At 35.6% G+C, this 20,867-nt stretch overlaps 1 protein-coding gene across 1 annotated transcript in view; it reads right to left on the bottom strand.

Moving 5' to 3' along the window:
• ZPLD1 (zona pellucida like domain containing 1) overlaps positions 1–20,867 on the bottom strand; it is a 131,532-nt gene that overhangs the window by 9,330 nt on the left and 101,335 nt on the right. Inside the window, exons 9-13 of the mRNA XM_019448249.2 lie at positions 19,319–19,539; positions 15,782–15,963; positions 14,312–14,384; positions 9,640–9,737; positions 8,250–8,330 (exon numbers count right to left, since the gene is read on the bottom strand). Of these exons, the coding sequence (XP_019303794.1) occupies positions 8,250–8,330; positions 9,640–9,737; positions 14,312–14,384; positions 15,782–15,963; positions 19,319–19,539 (655 nt within the window). The remainder of the gene's footprint in view (positions 1–8,249; positions 8,331–9,639; positions 9,738–14,311; positions 14,385–15,781; positions 15,964–19,318; positions 19,540–20,867) is intronic.

Here is a 20,867-nt window from a genome sequence, read left to right as displayed (position 1 = left end):
TTTAAGTACCTTTGCATTGTTTTGAATCTTTTGCTTTTTTACAAAGTAATAATGCATAGCCTTATAATACAGTATTTTGTTTTTGTTTTTTGGGTTTTTTTAAATATGAAATTTGTTGTCAAATTGCTTTCCATACAACACCCAGAGCTCATCCCAACATGTGCCCTCCTCAATGCCCATCACCCACCCTCCCCTCCCTCCCACCCCCCATCAACCCTCAGTTTGTTCTCAGTTTTCAAGAGTCTCTTATGGTTTGGCTCCCTCCCTCTCTAACTTATTTTTTTCCCTTCCCTTCCCCCATGGTCTTCTGTTAAGTTTCTCAGGATCCAAATAAGAGTGAAATATAATACAGTATTTTGAACATAAGCAGGTTATCTGTACAATGTATCTATAGGGCCATTTAATAGATGCTGCCACATTGCCCTCTATAAATATTGTTGTATTTTGTACTTCCCAAGTAATATATGAAGAAACTCCTTATTTCCCCAGAACTATATCAACAAAGTATATGTAAAAATTTCTGGATTATTTGCTCTTGGGCAAGAAAAAGACACTATCACCATATAATTTTCATTTGCATTTTTGCCAGTGGAAATGACTATGCGCATCCTTTCATACATATTAGAGCCAACTACATTTCTTTACCTGAAAATTGTTTATGTCCTTTGCCCAAATTTCTATTTTGTTGTTGGTCTCTTCTTCCTGATTCTTCTAAGTTCTTTATGTGTGAGGAAGACTAGCTCCTGGCTTGTTATCTAAGTTGCAATTGTTTTACTTTGTTGCTCAGCCCGTGTGTGTGTGTGTGTGTGTGTGTGTGTGTGTGTGTGTTCATATACACACAGAAGCTTTGTTTTTATGTTAAATTTTCAATATTTTATTGTATGGCTTTTAGTAAGGCATATCTTACCTTATTGTGCTCACTTTATTGTGCTTGCAGAGACCGTGGTTCTTACGAGTTAAAGGTTGGTGCCAACCCCGCACCAAGCAGGTCTGTCGGTCCATTTTTGCAACAGCATTTGCTCACTTTATGTCTCCATGTCACATTTTGGTAATTCTCACACTATTTCAAACTTTTTCATTGTTATTATATTTGTTATGCTGATCTGTGATGTTACTATTGTAATTGTTTTGGGGCCCCCCCAAACTGTGTCCCTATAAGACAGTGAACTTAACTGGTAAGTGTGTGCTCTGACTGTTCACCCACTGGGTGTTCCCCAACCTCCCCCTCCTCCCTGTCTCTCTCCTTCTCCTCAGGCCTCCATATTCCCTGAGACACAATAATGTTGAAATTAGGCCACTTAATAACCCTACAATGACCTCTAATTATTCAAGTGAAAAGAAGAGTCACACATCTCTCATTTTAAATCAAAAGCCAGAAATGATTTAGCTTAATGAGAAAGTCACGTTGAAAGCCTAGACAGACTGAAAGCTAGGCCTCTGTGACAAACAGCCAAGTTGTGAAAGCAAAGGAAAAGTTCTTGAAGGAAATTAAAAGTGCTAACCCAGTGAACACATGAATAATAGGAAAGTGAAGCAGTCTTATTGCTGATATGAAGAAAGTTTTAGTGGTCTGGAGAGAAGATCTAACCAGCCACAACATTCCTTTAAGCCAAAAGCTAATCCAGAACAAGGCCCCCTCTACAATTCTGTGAAGGCTGAAAGAGGTAAAGAAGATGAAGAAGAAAAGTTTGAAATTCGCGGAGGTTGGTTCATGAGGTTTAAAGAAAGAAGCTGACTCCATAACATAAAAGATAAATCAGCAACTGCTGACACAGAAACTGCAGCAAGTTATCCAGAAGTTAACACAACATCCATGCTGCAGCCCATGAATCAAGGAATAATTTTGCCTTTCAAGTTTTATTATTTAAGAAATACATTTTGCAAGGCTAGAGGTGCCATAGATAGTGATTCCTCTGATGGATCTGGTCAAAGTAAATTGAAATCCTGGAAAGGGTTCACCATTCTAGATGCCATTAAGAAGAGGTCAAAATATAAACATGACAGAATTTGGAAGAAATTGATTCCAACCCTCATGGATGACTTTGAGGGGTTCAAGACATCCACAGAGGAAGTGACTACAGATGTTGTGGAAATAGCAAAAGAACTAGAATTAGAAGTGGAGCCTCAAGATGTGACTGAATTGCCGCAAGCTCATGATAAAACCTGAATGGATGGGGAGTTGCTTATTATGGATGAGCAAAGAAAGTGGTTTCTTGAGATGGATACTACTCCTGCTGAAGATGCTGTGAAGATTATTGAAATGACAACAAAGGATTTTCCATAAAGTCAGTTGATAAAACAGCAGCAGGGAATTTCTACTGTGGGTAAAATGTGGACAAAATCAAACAGTATGGCATGCTACAGAGAAATCATTTATGAAAGGAACATTCAATCACCATGGCAAATTTCATTGTTGTCTTATTTTAAGAAATTGCCGCAGCCATCCCAGCCTTCGGCAACCACCACCCTGGTTAGTCAGCAGACATCAACATCGAGGTAAGACCTTTCACCAGCGAAAAGATTACAACTCACTGAAAGCTCAGATGATGATTGGCCTTTTTTAGCAATAAAGTATATTTTAACTTTACATTGTAAAGTTGTACATTGTTTTTTGGGTATAATGATATTGCATACCTAAAAGACTGTAGTATAGTATAAACATAACTTTATATTCACTGGGAAATCAAAAAATTCATTACCAATATTTATTTCACTGGGTGATCTGGAACCAAACCCTCAACATCTCCAAGGTATATCTGTATTTGGGCCACATATAGATTTTCCTTACACCAAAGTTGTTTTGTTTGTTTCTTTGTTTGTTTGTTTAAATTTTAGTTAGTAACATACAGTGCAATATTGGTTTCAGAATTCAGTGATTCATCACTTACATACAACACCCAGTGCTCATCACAAGTGCCCTCCTTAATACCCATCACCCATCTAGCCCATCTCCCATCCATCTCCCTCCATCAAAGTTTTAAAAATATTTCTTATGTTAATATGGTTTTTTCTACCACTTTTAAAACTGTATTTTTAACATTCAAATTAATAATCTATTTAAAGTCTTTGTGGTGTATTGAGTGAACTATAGATCCAATGCAATATTTTCTTCATGGTTACCCACTTTCCAGCACTGTTTTTAAAATCTGTCTATCTCACTGATTTGTGATATCACAGTCTATCATATTGTAAACTCCCATATGTTTTGGATCTATTTCTGAACTCAATAAAATATTCTAATTTTTGTGTACGTGACTAATCTTGCATAATATCACATTCCTTTAATAATTTTAGAGCTATTATTAAGTATAATATCTGTTAGGGCTACACCCTTTATTTAGCCATTGGAATATCCTGCCTAATAAAAATTTTGTCTTTTCAAAGTGTTTTATAAGTGGAATCATGCCCTATGTAACCTTTTGTGATTTTTTACTTACTGTAATTATCTAGCGATACACCTATGTTATGTATACCCATAATCCATTCTTTTTCATTTAGAAGTAGCATTTCATGACATTGATGCACCACAGTTAATTATTTACTCATTGAAGAATATTATTTTCTTCCAGTTTTTGGCTAATGAAAATAAAGCTGCTATTAATATTTGTGCACACATTTTTGTGTGTGTGATCCTCTTACATAAACTTCATTATCACTGAGAAAAATGTCCAGAAATGTAATTGCTAGATTGTAGGGTGGTTGCATATTTAGTTTTCTTGTTGGTGTATTTTTAAGTTCTAAATTTTCCATTTGTCTCTTCCTTATGTCTTCCATTTCTGTTCAGAGACTTCCCATTTCATTGTTATTTTTCCATTTGTTATAAGCAGGTTTGCTATTGTCTGTTAAAACTTTTTATAATGACTGCTTTAGTCTTTTGTAGATAATTCTAAACTCTCCATCACATTTATTTTTGTTCTTTTTCCATTTATTTTGAGGTTTTCCTGATTGTTGCTGTGTCAAGTGATTTTTACTGAATGTTGGGGTTTGGACTATTAGTTATGAGACTCAGGATCTTATATAAACCTTGTATTTTAGCTGACTTCCTTTTCCAACACTTCATCAAGGAAGGAGGGATGCTGTGTCATTACTGCCAGATAGGAGTAGAATTCCAGACTTCCCCTTGGCCTTTCTTGACACCCAAGGAGCAGGGATCCTGTTAATTCTGGATAGAGTGAGAGTTTCTACTCTCCACTGGGCCTCCACTGATATCTCCCTGACTACATAGGGTAGGAGTGGCCTCCACCAACACCACAAAGACTATGGCCTTGTTACTGTGGCATTGTAGTAAATGGCCTGACTTTCCACTAGGATTCCTCTGATGTCAACCCAATAGGGCATGTAAGGGTATCTCATTATTGCCAGGGGGGAGAAGTACAGAAACCCCACTCCACCTTCTCTGAAGTCATCCCATATGGGATATTGGGACACCTTGTTACTGACAAGGGTAGAAATTTGGTTCGCCACTCAGTCTTTGCTAGCGTGGGTGGGATGTGGTATTAGACTAGAATAGTACAATTATTGTCTAAAAGCTTTCTGTCTTACTAAGCTACTCCTTTCCTAGTCTTTTGTCTTGAGAGGACAGGCTTTGTCATTCATTCATTCATTCATTCAAATGGGTTTATCACCCATTCATTTATTTATATCTGTAGCCATTGATATATCTGAGTTCCTGACTTCTTCAGCTCTAAGTGTGGGATATAAAAGGCAAAAAGAAAACCATAATTCATTAGGTCTTAGAGTCCCTAGCTGGTCTAACCTCATCTCTATATTTTTTTTATTATTCTTATACTTGTTTTGTATATAATATTCAGAGCTTTTACACACACACACACACACACACACACACACACACACACACACACACTTAGGAGGAATAGGCAAAACTATATCTACTCAATCTTCCCAGGAATTTTTTCAGGACATTTATTTTTATTAAAAAAGAAAATGTAAGTTTTTCTTTTTTCTCATTTGTTTACTTCCCTTCTCTTTCCTTCCCTTTTCTTCCATTCCTTTCCTTGCCCTTGTCTCTTCTCTTCACCCTCTACTCTTCTACTCTTTTGTCTTGCCTTGTTCTTTCTCTCCTCTTTTTGTCCTTCTCTATTTTCCCATTTCAGTTATTCTTTTTTTTTTCTAACTTTTGACTTCCTTCACCCATTTCTCCCACCCCCAAGTCCCCACATCTGGCAACCACTAATCTGTTCCCTGTGTCTATGATATCTATGAGGGTTCTTTTCCCATCTGATATCCATTCACAATTTCTTTATCCATTCATCTATCATTGGACACAGGTTTCCATGTTTTGGCTATTGTAAATAATGCTCCAATGAACACGGAAGTGTTAGTGTTTGAGTTAGTGTTTTCATTTTCTTGGATACGTACCCAGTGGCAGAATTGCTAGATCAAATGTTGATTTGATTTTTAATTTTTTGAGGAAGCCCCATAGTGTTTTACATAGTGGCAGTACCAATTTACATTCCTACCAACAGTGCACTAATGTTCCCTTTTCTCCACATCCTCACCAACACTTGTTATTTCTTATCTTTTTGATATACCCATTCTAACAGGTATGAGGTGATATCTCTATTATAGTATTGATTTGCATTTCCTTGATGATTGGTGATATTGAAGATATTTTCAGGTACCTGTTGACAATCTCTATGTCTTCTTTGGAAAATACCTATTCATATCTTCTGCCCATTTTTAAATAAGATTGTCTGGTTTTTTTGCTATTAAGTTATATGAGTTCTTTATATATTTTAGATATTAGCCCCTCATCAGATATATGTTTTGCAAATATTTTCTCCTATTCAGTAGATTGCCTTTTCATTTTGTTGATGATTTTCTTTGCTGTGCAGAAGCTTCTTAGTTTGATGTAATCCCACTTGTTCAATTCTGCTTTTGTTGCTTTATGGTTACTTTTAATTAAAAAAAATAATGTTGCAGTGTTTAATTGCAAATCTTATCTTTTTCATGGCAATGGCTTTCCAGTGAGTTTAATTAATCTTTAAAATTTTTTCTCAGCTATTTTTTACATTTTTCTGGTAGTATACTGGAACACTGTAAGCAGTATCTTCACTTGCTTACCACTCACATTTGAAAGTGTTGGATTTCCCTAGATTTGTCATTTTCCAGGACTCTTTGGGCAATGTGGAATGGTAGTGACCTCTCTCATGGATTTCCTCAACTCAAGGTTCTCCCACTTTTGTTTTACAATGGCCAACAAGTTTCCACTGAATGTGGCATAATTGTGTAGTTGAGTTTTCTCTGCCTTTCTGAACTTAAAGATATTCAAGAATTCTACAATCAGCCCCATGTTCTTCAGGTTCATTCACAAGCCTATTCCAAGACCCTTATCTTCCCAGGTGAATCCTCCACTCTTTAGAAGATGTACTTTTCCTGATACTTTCTGAGATCCGCCACTTCTGAGGTTCTAGTCATTCTCTATCCCTTCATTCTCCATATTCCCCAGGGCTGTTGGCTTGTTGGGCCTCAACCCTGTTCCTAGCAACTCCCATTCCCAGCAGTACCCTCTCCTTCTGTTGCACATTTCTCCTGGCTGTTTCTGAAATCTGCCACTACCAGGACCCCTTAACACTGACTTTTCCTCCCCGCTTTTCCCACCACCTCTCCCCACAGAACTTCCTGCAGGCCTCCCTCTGCACCATTTGCTCTTGATCTTAATTGTTTTTATTATCACTCACACCTATCTGGGGATTTCTCAGTTTTCTTTTCCACCTAGTTTCACTGCAACTGACATCTGAGAGACTCATTTAGGAACTATTTCACTCTCTATAGTTTCTAATAAGAACACTGAAAAGATTTAGCATGAAGCCATAGCCATACTAGAAGTCTGACGATCATATTCCAGATTATCACTATGTGATCATTATAGAAATTTTGGAAAATAAGAAAAACATCAAAACAAAATGACTCACAATCCTCCTATGAATAAATAACCACTGGGAGCCTGTTGATGGATTCCCTTACAGTCTTTTCTATCATATATTATACAAATGAGGTCCATTGTACATAAAACTGTATATGCTGATTATTTCACTTCATATTTCAATTCATGTAAAATTTAAAGAGCCACATTATTTCCAAGCATAAAAATACCATGAAGACAGAAAGGGAGGAGATAGAATAGAACCAATCTTTTTTTTCTGTTTTATAAATAACTTTATATAATTTAATGTCTGTGTGAGTTCCCAAATTACTAGTTCTCCACAATCCACTTAGTCATTTCCTTTCCTCATTGCTGAATAGCCTTCATTGCTCCCGAGTTTTACTATTTTGAATATCACTGATAAACCATAAAATCATAAATATTTTAGAGTATGTTTTCAAACCTGTAGATACAGAATCAAAGAATATAAAATCTTTTAAGGTTTTGATATATACTGACATGTTTTTCCCAAAAATGTTGCCTAAATTAACAGTTCCAGCAATAGGATATAAGAGTATCAGTTTGACCTAGTCTCTGGACATCATCTTAACCTTGATTAGCTGATAAAGCATAATCTTTTGGTTCCCATCATATTACTCCCATAATGTGTTAATAAGCAGCAGTGATCTGAGCCAACTGCATTTTGTTGCATGATTAGAAGCCATTTCTTGACTCTCAAGTCTGTTCTGCTGTCAGATAAAAATGCTGAAAGGAAACTGGGATGATTGAATGCTTTTATGATCAATGTCCCCTTTCCCCAAATGTAGATTACATTCACTCTATCATTGTCTATTGGAGAATGAAGTTGAAGTTATTGGCTCTGTTAAAAAAAAGGAGTAGTAGGCTATATCATACTTTCATTTAAATACTGATAAATGAAGAAAAGCATATTGGGGTCTAAATTATCTAGACCATTACTTTAATTTTACTCTCTTTTGACATATGATGAGACAGTCTAGCTGTGGGTAAATAGTACCTCCCACTGCCTTTCTCTTATTGCCAATAATATCCTAACCATGCTTTTTCTAAGACAGTGAAATATTCCCACATGTCCTAAACATGAATAAAACATCTTTGATGGACCTAACTTACTTGCAATTCTCATTCAACAATAGCTTTATCAGCATTTTGTGTTGAAAACTCTTCTCAACTTTTATCTTTCCAGCTTTATAAGGACTAAAAGCTCAAAATATAAAACTTTACATTTAAAAGCTATAGAAGTGCCCTACAATTTGTTTATATAACTTGGAGTTTTCATTTCAATTATCTACAATTGGATCTTTGCTCTCAATACAAGACTTACCTAAGGAAGAGATCATATCGAACATCATCATTTGGGTTCCCTGATGGGGTTGTGTAGCAATAATCCATTAAGACATTCCATCTGCAGAAAGAAGTAAGCATAATATAGAGTCAGAATCTCCTTTTGGGTATTAGTTACTAATCCTAGGGAAGTAAATATTGACAAATGCCTCACCCCCACAAAATAGAACTATGTTTTTGTTAGTTATTTCAGAGGCTTCTTGTTTATTGAAACATTCTCTTAAGCTCAAGATGTTTAAAAATCTGCAGCAAATTGCCATCCTGCATCAAGTGGAGTTAAGGCTAATATCACACACACACACACACCACACCACACACACACACACCACACCACACACACACAGACACACACAAATTGTGTAAAAAACAACTGGTCTAAGTGTGAAGAAGCAAAACCTAAAAGCAAGCTATATAGATACGTCTATGTTCACTGTACACAGCAATATTCTGTTTCTGGAAGTTACTGACTCTAACAAATGACAGAGGATATTATAATATCACATACAGCAAGGAGTTTGGTGCATAAATTATACACTGAAAATTATGCCAGAATCAGTGGGGATGAGAGTAGGAGTCCATGAATGACACTGTGGTAGGTAAAAGAAAACCATGAGGCAAATACATAATCTTCCCCCATATGGCTACACTGTGCCTAGATTTAAACATTACTTCATTCCAACTCTGATGTTATAGAAATTACTAGCCTATGGGAAGTAAATGCCAATAATTTTTTAAATCCTGAATTTGATAAGATGATTTCAGGATGTAAAGATTATATTATATGTGATAATGTTATTATAGGGTAGGATTGAATCTTCAGTGTTTGAATTCCCTTTCAATTTTGATCATTCTGGTTTATCTAAAACTTGGTCACATGAAGCTTGATCGCTTTGGGGTTTTTTACAGAGATGTTTCTGAGGATCATTGTATATAATTCTGGCCCAGATCATAATGGGGAGAGTTCCTCTGTTTTTTAATACATTTTTATTGAATAGTAACATACACACTGAAAAGCGCACAAATCACCAGTGTTCATGTAATGACTACATCTGACTCATCATCTTTCAGATGAAAGAATAGAACATTGTGGTATCCCACAGGTTACCCTATTCCAATAGGTCTGCCTATTCCCTCTTCCAGTAACTCCCCCTCCTTCTTTATGGGAAGACTTGTTATTTTCCAATTAATGACACAAAATAAGTGTCCCTATTCATCTTTGTAATTTGCTATTTCTATTTATTAGCATTCCTAAATGGTGTGACAATGGCAGCATTATTTAAATTAAAAATGAATGAGCTAACTTTATGATTCACAAGGCTCTGTGCAGTCAAAACGTTTTAACCAACAACAACTAAAGAGTTCGAAAATACCTGCCATCCAGATTAGTGGCTTGTACAGCTGCAAACACTTTGGTTTTCAAAGGTAATCCTATACTTGGGATAATTAACTGCTGACTGTAGGTTGAATCCTAATGATGAACAAAATAAGAAATTAATTCATCATTGTCTTCCCAACAACAGCACATTTACCACTTAAAACCATAATACCATATAAAAAAGGGGGCAAATCACCATAAAACTACAGAATTAACCCCAAAAATGATCTAGTTAATCCTCTAGTTTCTTGGCAGAACTGTTCTTAAACCACATCCAAGTAACAAATTCATTTCCATACATAAATCCTTTTGTTTCCATAGCTTATCGTATATGGTGGTTAATGTTCTGTGTATTTAAACCGCATTCAGTGATTAATAGTGTTTAATATTTAATTTGTTTAATAATCAATTGTTAATATTCAGTTTATTTAAATTAATACTTCATTTATTTAAATTAAATTAGTGGCTGTTATGCAGTTTCTCATCTACTTTAAGCCCTTTCCCATTGGGGTTGTAGGTCCTTATGCTCTTGATAATCTCTCATTTGCCCCAAATCACTTATCTGGCAATTGGAAAGTACCAAAATTTAATTGAAAACCAAAAAAGAGACCAATGAGTCCTCCAAGTTGCCAAAATGCATGCCACAATATTTCCTTCATAAATTCCTTGATAGTTACTTATAGAAAGGTGTCTCAGGACTTCACTTCTATCTTTTTCCTCTTAGTGTATAGAAATTCTACAGAGCTTATTTATATCATGCCCCAATTTACAGTATTAAAGCAATAGGTCAGAAACTGAGATGTGACAGCTTTAATTTGATAATACAGAAAAACAGAAAAAAATTGTAAGATGCAAAAAAGAAAACGAAAAGAAAATAATTTCTAAAAATGTAAACTGTAAAATCAATTGGCATGGAAGCAAATTGCTTCTCCCAAATTTAGTAACCTTGAATCTATTTTGCAGCAAAGGAAAAATGTTAATGTTCATTATGAAATTTCAAAGTCATCAAGCAAAGGCAAAATACAGAGCATATTCTGTTTAAGAAGGCTGGGAAGAAAGCAACAGGTTTTGAATTTTTAAAATTACAAATTTTTAAAATTATAGTATGAATGCTTTACTCTTGAAAAGGTTGCACTCATGTGAAACATCTCATTCCCAAATACAGCCAGATAAATGAGGGAATATATGTCGTACTTCTCTCTATCATAAATGATAATAGCTCCTCTAACCATTTCCAATAGATACTTTTATTTATCTTTCCTGTTCTCTTTAAAAACTTCTCCAAGTATTCCACACCTCATTAAATATATAGATCCTTATTTTATTTTTTAAAAGTTTTATTTTTAAGTAATCTCTATACCCATCTTGGGGCTGGAACTCACAACTCCAAGAGCAAGAGTTGTATGCTCTACCGACTGAGTCCGCCAGGGGCCGCCAGAGATTATATACTTGCCTCAGTAGTGTCTTGAAGAATGTTGACTTTGTTAGAATTATTATACTGCTAAGTCATTTGCAAATGAATCAACAAATATTTCCTTCTAAAATTGCTTCTAAAAGGTAATGTTTTTACCTTACTTTTTTTCCTTTATTTTGTATAGTTGTTTTTTTTTTACTCTTATTATACTGTCCCTAAAATCAATTATATTTATTTTAGATTTTTTTCTTCAACTTTGAAAAGACATTCGTATTACTGTAACACTATTTCAGGTTTACTCTTTCTTTATCCTCTCAGAAGACACTAACATTTAGATACAATTCAAATTCACAAAGTCATCTTTGCTTTCCACAGAGAAGAAAACCGATACATTTATATTACACAAAAATAAGGCCACAGTTCAACTTGAAATAATCCACATAGATGGAAACTGAATAGTCAATAAAATTATTTTATAAATTATTAATATAAAAATTATTTTTTATAAATAAAATTTTCCTAAGTACATTTACTGAGTGCCAGAATACATAGATATGAACAATTGCACTGAACTAGATATAAGTTTCCCTTTCCAAATAACTAATCAGAGAATGAGAGTAGTAGGTATTGAATGTAACTTTTCATCATTCAAAAACTGCATGTGAAATAGGAAGACTTGGCCACAAATGCTTGTGTAATGATACGTAATTTGAAACGCTGCAATAAAATTACACTTGGACAGCTAAATGTTAGTGTTTCAAACAAATAATAAATATGATTTTGGATCAATTAGTGAAAGTAAACCAAATTTTTTTTTCTCATGTAAATTACTAGGGCTTTTTTTTTTTCTCATGATTACAATATAATTGACTATATTACCTATAATGTATTTTTCATCTTTGTGACTTATTTATAACTTGAAGCATGTATAAATTACTAGTTTGGTAGTGCCCTGTAACATGAAAAATATTATGACCATGTCATGTTAAAAACAAAGTAGTCTTTGGCAGTGAAACTCTTTTATATGTTACAGTAATGATGGGTATAAGTCATCATGAATTTGTCAAAACTCACAAAATACACAGGAAGAGTGAAACTCAATGTAAACGATACATTTCAGTTAATGCATCAATATGGGTTCATCAATTATAACAAATATACCCCCAAATTCAAGGTGTAAATCATAGAGGAAATTGTGTACAGGCACAAGAAGTCTGTGGGGACTCTCTACTTTCAGATAAGTTTTTCTGTAAACCAAAAACTGCTGTAAAAAATGGTCTGTTAATTAAAAAACATAATTTGTGGAGAAATTGTTCAATTTTATTATTTATTTCATTGTCTAGTAAATAACTTTTAAAATTCAATTTAACTTTTTAATTCCACCATTAATGATACCTTTATTGCAAACTGGTTAAAAATGAGATGTGTCTGTTTTGTTTTCTGAAATATTTTTCCACATCCTATTCTCATCAGAGATCTTAAGATGTTAAGTCTTGTCAAATAAAAAGCATAGACATCAAAAAAAATGAGATGTTTTGACACTACCTAGTTCATTTATAGTCTGATATCAAATAATTGGTTGCCTTTTTTACCATAGAATTATAATCTTAAGGTTATCACCAAATTATAGGCTTTTATTTAGCATTAAGATGCTAGCTAGAAAGTTTTGGGGGCACCTGGGTGGCTCAGACAGTTAAGCATCTGACTTCGACTCAGGTCATGATCTCAGGATTTGTGAGTTCGAGCCCCGTGTCAGGCTCTGTGCTGACAGCTCAGAGCCCGGAGCCTGCTTCGGATTCCGTGTCTCCCTCTCTTTCTGCCCCTCCCCCACTCTCAAAAATAAATAAACATTAAAAATTTTTTAAAAAGATGCTAGAAAGTTTTTGAAGGATTATGTCTAGTTAACAATAGAGGAATACTATTTCTAATGATAAAAGAAGGACCTTCACAGCAAAGCTCTCAACAAGTCCAAACTTCTAAAGTTTTATTTTCTGCTTTTCCAGTAAGGGAATAGTTTAATTTTACACACAAAAAATAATGGTGTCATTAAATACCATTTGGGCATGTTCTTTACTTTTTTAAAATCAGGAATTTTCATCTTTGTTTCACTCAAAAATAACCAATAATATTGAACCCAAACCAGTCACCTCAATTCTACCTCAGGGAGCTTACATGTATAAATCAGCAGATAGGAACTTTCCAATTTAAAAATACTGCTCAAAACAATAATAAATATCTGTTCATATTGGGAATGAATACTGGCACATATTTGCTGAGTATTATAGAACCAAGTAAGTTGGCAGTTTCTCCTTGCAGAGGAAAGTTTAGAAATGACAGAAAGGCTATCTTTATTCCAATACATTTTAATTTGTTGTTTAGAACTCAGTGGTGTCAGACTACAAACTTATAAACATGATTTTTTAAATGCCTTTGGAAAATGTCCTACTACAATATTTATAGCTCATTATATTCAAAGTATAAAGCACTGACTTTTAAATCAGTTGCATGAATTATAACTCAGTGCCATGATGACATGAATAATAATGTAAAAATCAGATTCATAATTTACCAAAATGTTGGTTGATAGATTGAAAAATTGATATTTAAATCAGGCATTTAAAATGTATGAATAAAAATTTTTAATCAACATGAAAATATCATTTGGGGGATTAATGTTAGAGTTATAAATAGAAATCCATGTATTTTTTACGTTTTCCTGCCACTGTCGATATTTACATGACAAGAGTTTAGACAATACTATGTAGTCAACCCAAACTATTTCAAATGTGACAGAATTGTCATCAGCCAAAATCCATTTTGAAAATATTAACACATTCATCACCAAGCGTGCCCTCAAGAGAAGTAGCATTTGGACTTTTCCTATCTTATTATCACAAAAATATTACTCCTAACATCTTGACCCTGACTATGGCTAAACACACGCACATACACATACACACACACGCGCAAATAAATATATACATATAAATGTAGATAGACACTTGGAATAACTATGTAGAATCACATTTACAAAATAAAATCTAAGTCATTTATCAACTTTTAGAAAGCAATGGAGTTTTTAGTATACCTTTATCACTAGGATATATAAAAATGGTAGTAAAGGTGGATAAATGTTACCAAAGTATAACAGGGTTAATGTGGCCTTTGGTAGATTTTGATATAAAATCCATCCACATAAATGGCTCCTCAGTATGATGAGAGAGAACATAACATCCGTCACCCATCAACTTACATTATAAAGGAGCAGGTTCAAAGTGCTGACAAATGTACCATTGTTCTCTCTCACAGAAATAGCAGCTGAGGACCTAAAACAGATTTAGAAAAAGGAAAGCATTGATAGATTTTAAATTAAAAGTTTCAGTTATACCTTAATATTAGATTTAACGCACTAAAACTCGTGAGTAAGCTTGACATACTTTTACCTAGGTCTGGAGTAGGCACACGATTTAAATCATTGAACATATCAAAAAGCAAAAGAGACCAAATAAAGACAAACTGTTCTTTATGATCTTTTTATTTATAAAGGCATTATTTCCATTTTGCATTATATATATGAGACTTTAAAGAAAAATGTCATTCCAATATAATTTGAATCTGAAACAAATACATTTTCATCAATCCCATTAGAAGTTTCATAAGATCAAGGATTTTATTTTACTTTGTTCACTGCTGGAACATTGCATGGCACATAGAAGTATAATAATTATTTATTGAATAAATGAATGAATTTCCATATACACCACAACTCAGGAATGTGTCTACTGGGAAAGTAAGGTGGAACAGAGTGAGATTGTGACACCCTCATGGCCCACTTCCCTTTACACCTGTATCCTTTTGACTCAAAGCGTTTCTTTTCTTCTTTTCCAAGTCTTACTTTTCACCAAGATATTTATCATCATTGTGCCATTGAAACCAGCTGTGACTATTTTTTAACTGAAACAGAATGTGGCCTCCACATTCCCTCATGACTAAGATTAAACAATAACTACACCCTTGTGATAACAAACCCTAGAACTGAGAAGAGAAAGTTTTCACTCAATCACCCCACTTTATCAAAAATATTTGACAAATCCAGTGACTCTGTTGTAATGTGGATATAACCCTGTCTTGGAGTATGTCCTCTGGGAAAAATGAATGACTACATGACTATAAACAGTCCATATCTGAAGTTCCTGGGATCTGAGTGAGGCCACCTTTCTTGGGGGACCATCAGCACCGATGCAGCTGACACCTCAGCAAGAGGCACAGAGCCCCCAGATTCTGAGGCAGCAGAGTCCCACAGTGAGAGCATCTGGCAGAGTCCGAAGCCAAGCAGGACCCAACAATGCAGTGACTGTTCTATCCACTGGAAATAGTACACCTTCTGGACTGCATAAGCACTCCAGTGCTTGGGCAATTAGTGTCTTTGGCAATTCTGAAGGGAGTGAGGAGAACCCCCAGGCAGACATTTGACTAGTTGGAGCCAGTTTTAATTTGGGGGAAAATATATACATCTGATCTGTTGATATGGGTCATAACAATGTTAGATAGATAGATAGATAGATAGATAGATAGATAGATAAAGGACTTAATATAGTTTCCATTACCTTGAGTTTGGCTATTCTCAACAAATCCTGCTATCTTGATAAGTCCCTTCAGGAAAAAAAAAAATGACTCAAATATAAAGACAGAATGTGAGAGTAAGAATAGAACTTGAACTTACGAAGCAAGCTGGGTATTATTAACCAGGTATTCCAATGGATAACTACAACTAAATTTGTAAAGAAGCCCAGGTAGATAGCTGATGATTGTTGGTGGGTCTGGAGTATCAATGTATCCCGAAATATTTCCTATTTGTACTGAAGTTGAATTCCCATAAGCACTGACTCCAGGAATTGTGGATACCTGTTGGAATGGTAGATCAAGTTCAATGATTAAATAGCTACATATAAATCCAGGCATTTCATATGCAAAATAAAACATTAGACTAGATCATTTATTTCTTTTAAAAAAAATAATATTTATTTACTTTTGAGAGAGACAGAGTGTGAGTAGGGGCAGAGAGGGAGGGAGACACAGAATTCAAAGCAGGCTCCAGGCTCTGAGCTGTCAGCACAGAGCCCAACACAGGGCTCAAACTCATGAACCATGAGATCATGACCTAAGCTTAAGTAGGAGGCTTAACTGACTAAGCGCCCCTAGACCAGATCTTTTCTAGCATCTGTTTCAACTACAACATGCCATGGCTTTGAGATTATATGCACATAATGCCATTTATAAGTGATCAATATGTCTTTTAACTAAATGAAACTTCATATTCACCAAAGACACTTTATTCATATTTCATAAGTAAGAAAGGAGAGAGAGTACATGTTCAGAGTGCTACAATAAGTCATTTCAAAATGTTCACCAGTAAAGTCCAAATTCTGTGGCATGGCTTAAAATATTCCTGTTAACCTTATCTTGATTCCCACTTTCGCTTCATATCCCTGTAATCACACACTTGGTTAACAATGTCCCAGATGCAGGGGCGCTTGGGTGGCTCAGTCCCTTAAGCATCACACTCTTAATTTTGGCTCAGGTCATGATCTCACTGTGAGTTTGAGTCCTGAATCGGGGTAGCCTGCTTGGGATTCTCTCTCTCCCCCTCTCTCTCTGCCCTTCCCCTGCATATCTCTCTCTCTCTCTCTCTCTCTCTCTGTTTCAAAAGAAATAAAAACATTTTTAAAAATTTCAAAAAAAAAAAAATGCCCCAGCCAGTCACAAGGATCTCGTTAAGGCTTTGCACATGCTTTCTCTGCCTCCTTTCTCCCCTGCTTCACCATGATGTATCCTACTCTTTCCCTGAGTCTCATCAGCTTCCCTAGGAAACCTCCTGACTGTCCTACCGCAATGCACATCTCCATCGTAGGAGGAGTCACAGTGCATGAGCGGTCTCTTAAACTGGCAGTCCCCTTCACCATAATCAGAACTCTTTGTGGGTAGGGGATCCCCTTAGCCTTTGCCTTTGCATGGTCAGCAACACACAGTGACACCAGCAGCTTGGGGCCCCTGAGATAAATTTTGAGCAAATGCCCAAATTTTTTTTTTCTGATGTGACCATCTGAGGGTCTTCCTTTGTGGTACGTACATGGAGATTCTCATCCCCTCCCAGGGTAACAGTTCATAGACAGGTTTCAAGGGGATGAACTCCCAGACTTTATATTAAAATATTGTCCATATGTGTATTTTCCTGAGACTGGATTATTCAATCCCACTAAGATTTAAGAACCACCATTTTAGGAATAATCAATAATGTTCTTGACTTTCATAATAATGTTCTTGGCCACCATTATAGAAATAATAATGTTCTCGACTTTCATAATAACACTCTATACTTTTCATAGAATACAGCTCCTCCCATTACATCAACTACAGTATGATGCTCAATAAATACTTTTAGCAGGTATTATGGAAACCTATAATACTTACTTTTCAACAAGAGAATAAACTTTATGTGTGAACCTGGAGTACATAGGCAAAGCTGAGGCAATTATCTAGCTAATTCATGAACAGGGCCAGAATTACTATAATTGAAACAATTTTTTTATCCTAATCCAGTGACGTAATAGTCTACTTAATTTTTCCCATGTAGGATTGTCCTTGGAGCAAACTCCAAAGCTGGGACGTCTATGAAAAAATGAAAATATATGCAAATCTTCCCCTCCTCTCACATTTGCCTGACTGGCTAGCTAAATATACCAATTCTTTGAAAACAGAATAAAACACACGTACACATATGTAGCAACTTTTATACCGAAATCATTCAACTTTTTAAAAAAGTAAACAGCAGGTGTGCACACACACGCACACACATGTGCACACACACCCAGATGCTTTGCCTGGCATTTCTCCTGAATTGTTTTCTTGGTAGCAGGGCAAGACTTAAATCCAGAGAAGAAAGTGCCATGAAGGAAAGACCCCAGGGTATGGTGGGGGGAGGGAAACTCTGTCTCTCCACGTGGGTTTCTCCTTTCACAAGGAAACACAGACATATAATAACCAGCCTGCGTCACACTCCCTCAGGCCCACCTCATAACCTCTCTGTGCACAACTCAGAGAGATGAATAAATGTTTTTAATAAAAAGAGTCAATAATACTCAAGCTGCAGGCTTGAAATGGTCATGGGCACAATATTCTAACTACCCTCTGGGAAAAGATAAAGAAGGAAATCAGAGAAATCTTTTTCCTGTCTCCCATCCCCCATCAAGTCTTAGAAATTCTGTCCTTAGAGAAATTAAGCCTTCCTCTTTAATCCCAAATAATAATTTATGAAGAGGAAAAGCCAGTTTCTCCTTATTCACTGTGCTAAGTGTCACGCTCATTGGATCTCCTTTTTGTCTGTGCTAAGATTTACCAATAAGAATATATTTAAACAAGCAAAATGAAAAATAGTGCTCAATGAATTTCAGTGTAACACCCCTCAAATCACAATATTTATACTTCAATTAATTTTAATTCTTGGGAGAATCAATTCCTTATTCAATTCCTGTGTGTGTGTGTGTGTGTGTGTGTGTGTGTGTGTTCAATGCAAGCATACATAATGAATCGCAAAGACTAGTGACTCTGTTTGGGGATGGAAATATTTGATTTTCACAATGACTAGAGAGATTTCCTTTTCTGAACAATCTACTGGGATTTCATGAGTAAGACTGAGTATGAAAAACATTTTGAAATTCAAAGGACAGTCCCACACAATGGAGAAAATCACACCGGAAATGCTGACAGCCCTCTTTCACACGACACTGGTGTAGATCATTCCACGGTAAACATGAAACTTAGGAGAGTCTAGGCTTCCCATTCTATATTTCATCTTTTTTTCTGAATGAGGTCACTAAGAGGCAATAGGCCAAGGGACCCATTGTCCAACTCACTGAAGCAAACAATTTCTGCATGATAAGACAGTTCCATAAAAAGCAGGAGAAACATAGCTAATGATAAAGTGTAGAGAAATATTTATCAATGTCACTCATACAAATAATGTTGTTTAGAGTAGTGTAGCTGATCTCGAGCCCCTCTACTGCTCAGCTACAATAAGGGGAACTATCATTGGAAAATAAAATTGTATGTTTAAAGCCTCACACAAGCAACGGAAGTGATTTGTTCAGTTTTATTGGAATTTCTTCCTGAAAGACAGATTGGGCTTCTGATGATTTCATGAAACGGGGAGAGATTTTTGTTGTGACCCCAAACCTAGCACAGGATTTTACACTCATCTTACCACTAAGTTGTTTCCACAGCCCTCCAAGGTGCTGAGATTGATGATGAAAATGACCACCGCGGGAAAGGTGTTGTTATTGATGAACCCCCTGCAGTGGGAATCCCCGTGCCTTCCATTCAGTGCCAGATCTGTTTCAGAATAACCCGAGAAAAGCACTGTGCAAAAATTAATCTTCATTGTAATGGCCTGCACCCCACAATAGACACTGATGTCTCTTTCAGCTGAAATAAAAATATATAGAAAGCAAATATTAGTCACAAAAGCACAGTGCAGGATACAAGAATAACTATAACATCTCCTAATGTAGTTACTCATCCCCTCAGCCTGTTTAACTCATTCCTATGTTTGAATACACCATGATCCAATGTGAAGGTTGTTAAGAGAAGTAGCCAGGGAAAATAGTCTTAGATTTAGCTATTTAGGAGTTATAAAACATCTCTGTTTCTTTGTGTTTGATACACAGTAGATTTGCATTAAATGTCAGTTGAGTGTTACAGAATGATTAGAGAACTGAAGGGGCAAAATCAGGTTTGCAGAGAAAATTCAGAACCAGAGTAATTATCTGAATTATTCAGATAACCTGTCTAGAGTAGTGAGACTCACTGCAAGTGGTAAGTTTTCCCAAGTATAAGGAAGAAGCAGTTAAAATCCCTCATAAGCCATATTGCTGAGCATTTTGGTGTTTTGTAAGCCATCTTACCCAGGATGGAGAAACATAAGCCATCCGTCAGAATTCCATTTTATTTTGCCTATATTAAATTACTCTAGAGAGAAAGGAATGAAAACAAATGTGCTGATACTACAAAAAACATGCATAGCCTGCTTTAAGAAAATTTTGCCAGTAACTATGCCAAAATAAAAGGAATGAACTACACATGGAAATTTAAAACATCATTTTCCCAGTTTCCATGATTACTCTATGAGTTATCAGGTCTGTACAGGTGAGCATACACACATACACACACACACACACACACACACACACACACACACACACACACACGTTTTCATACCTCTATGTAGTTATTTTTCTACATGTAATGAAGAAAATATATGCAGCAAATGGAGAGGTTGGCTGCTAGGCAATTCCCCAGAGGCAGAAACTTACTTTGATTGTTTTTGGTATCTGTTACAAGTTGAATCATGTGCCAAAAGATGCAGTGAAGCCCTAAACCCCAGTATCTCAGAATGTGACCTTATTTTGAAACAGGGTCATTGTAGATGTAATTAGTTTAGATAAGGTTACACTGGAATAGGGTGGGTCTCTAATCCAAAATGGCTTGTGTCCTTATAAAAGGAATGCCATATGAAAAGACAGAGACGTAGGAAGGATGTCATGTGAAGACACAGAACTGAAGTGATGCATCAGTAGTCAAAGAATGCAAAGATTGCCAGCAAATGACCAGAAGCTAGGAACAGGGAAGGAAGGATTCTACCCAGAGCATCAGAGAGAATATGGCCCTGCTGACAGCTTTATTTTGAACTTTTAGTCTCCAGAACTATGAGGCAATAAGTTTCTGTTTGAAGTCACCCTGTTTGTATCACTTTG

The sequence above is a fragment of the Panthera pardus genome, unplaced genomic scaffold (genome assembly GCF_024362965.1).
Source record: "Panthera pardus isolate Hobbes unplaced genomic scaffold, ASM2436296v1 HiC_scaffold_16, whole genome shotgun sequence".
NCBI classification, from domain to species: domain Eukaryota; kingdom Metazoa; phylum Chordata; class Mammalia; order Carnivora; family Felidae; genus Panthera; species Panthera pardus.
This window is presented reverse-complemented; position numbering and strand designations above follow the sequence as displayed.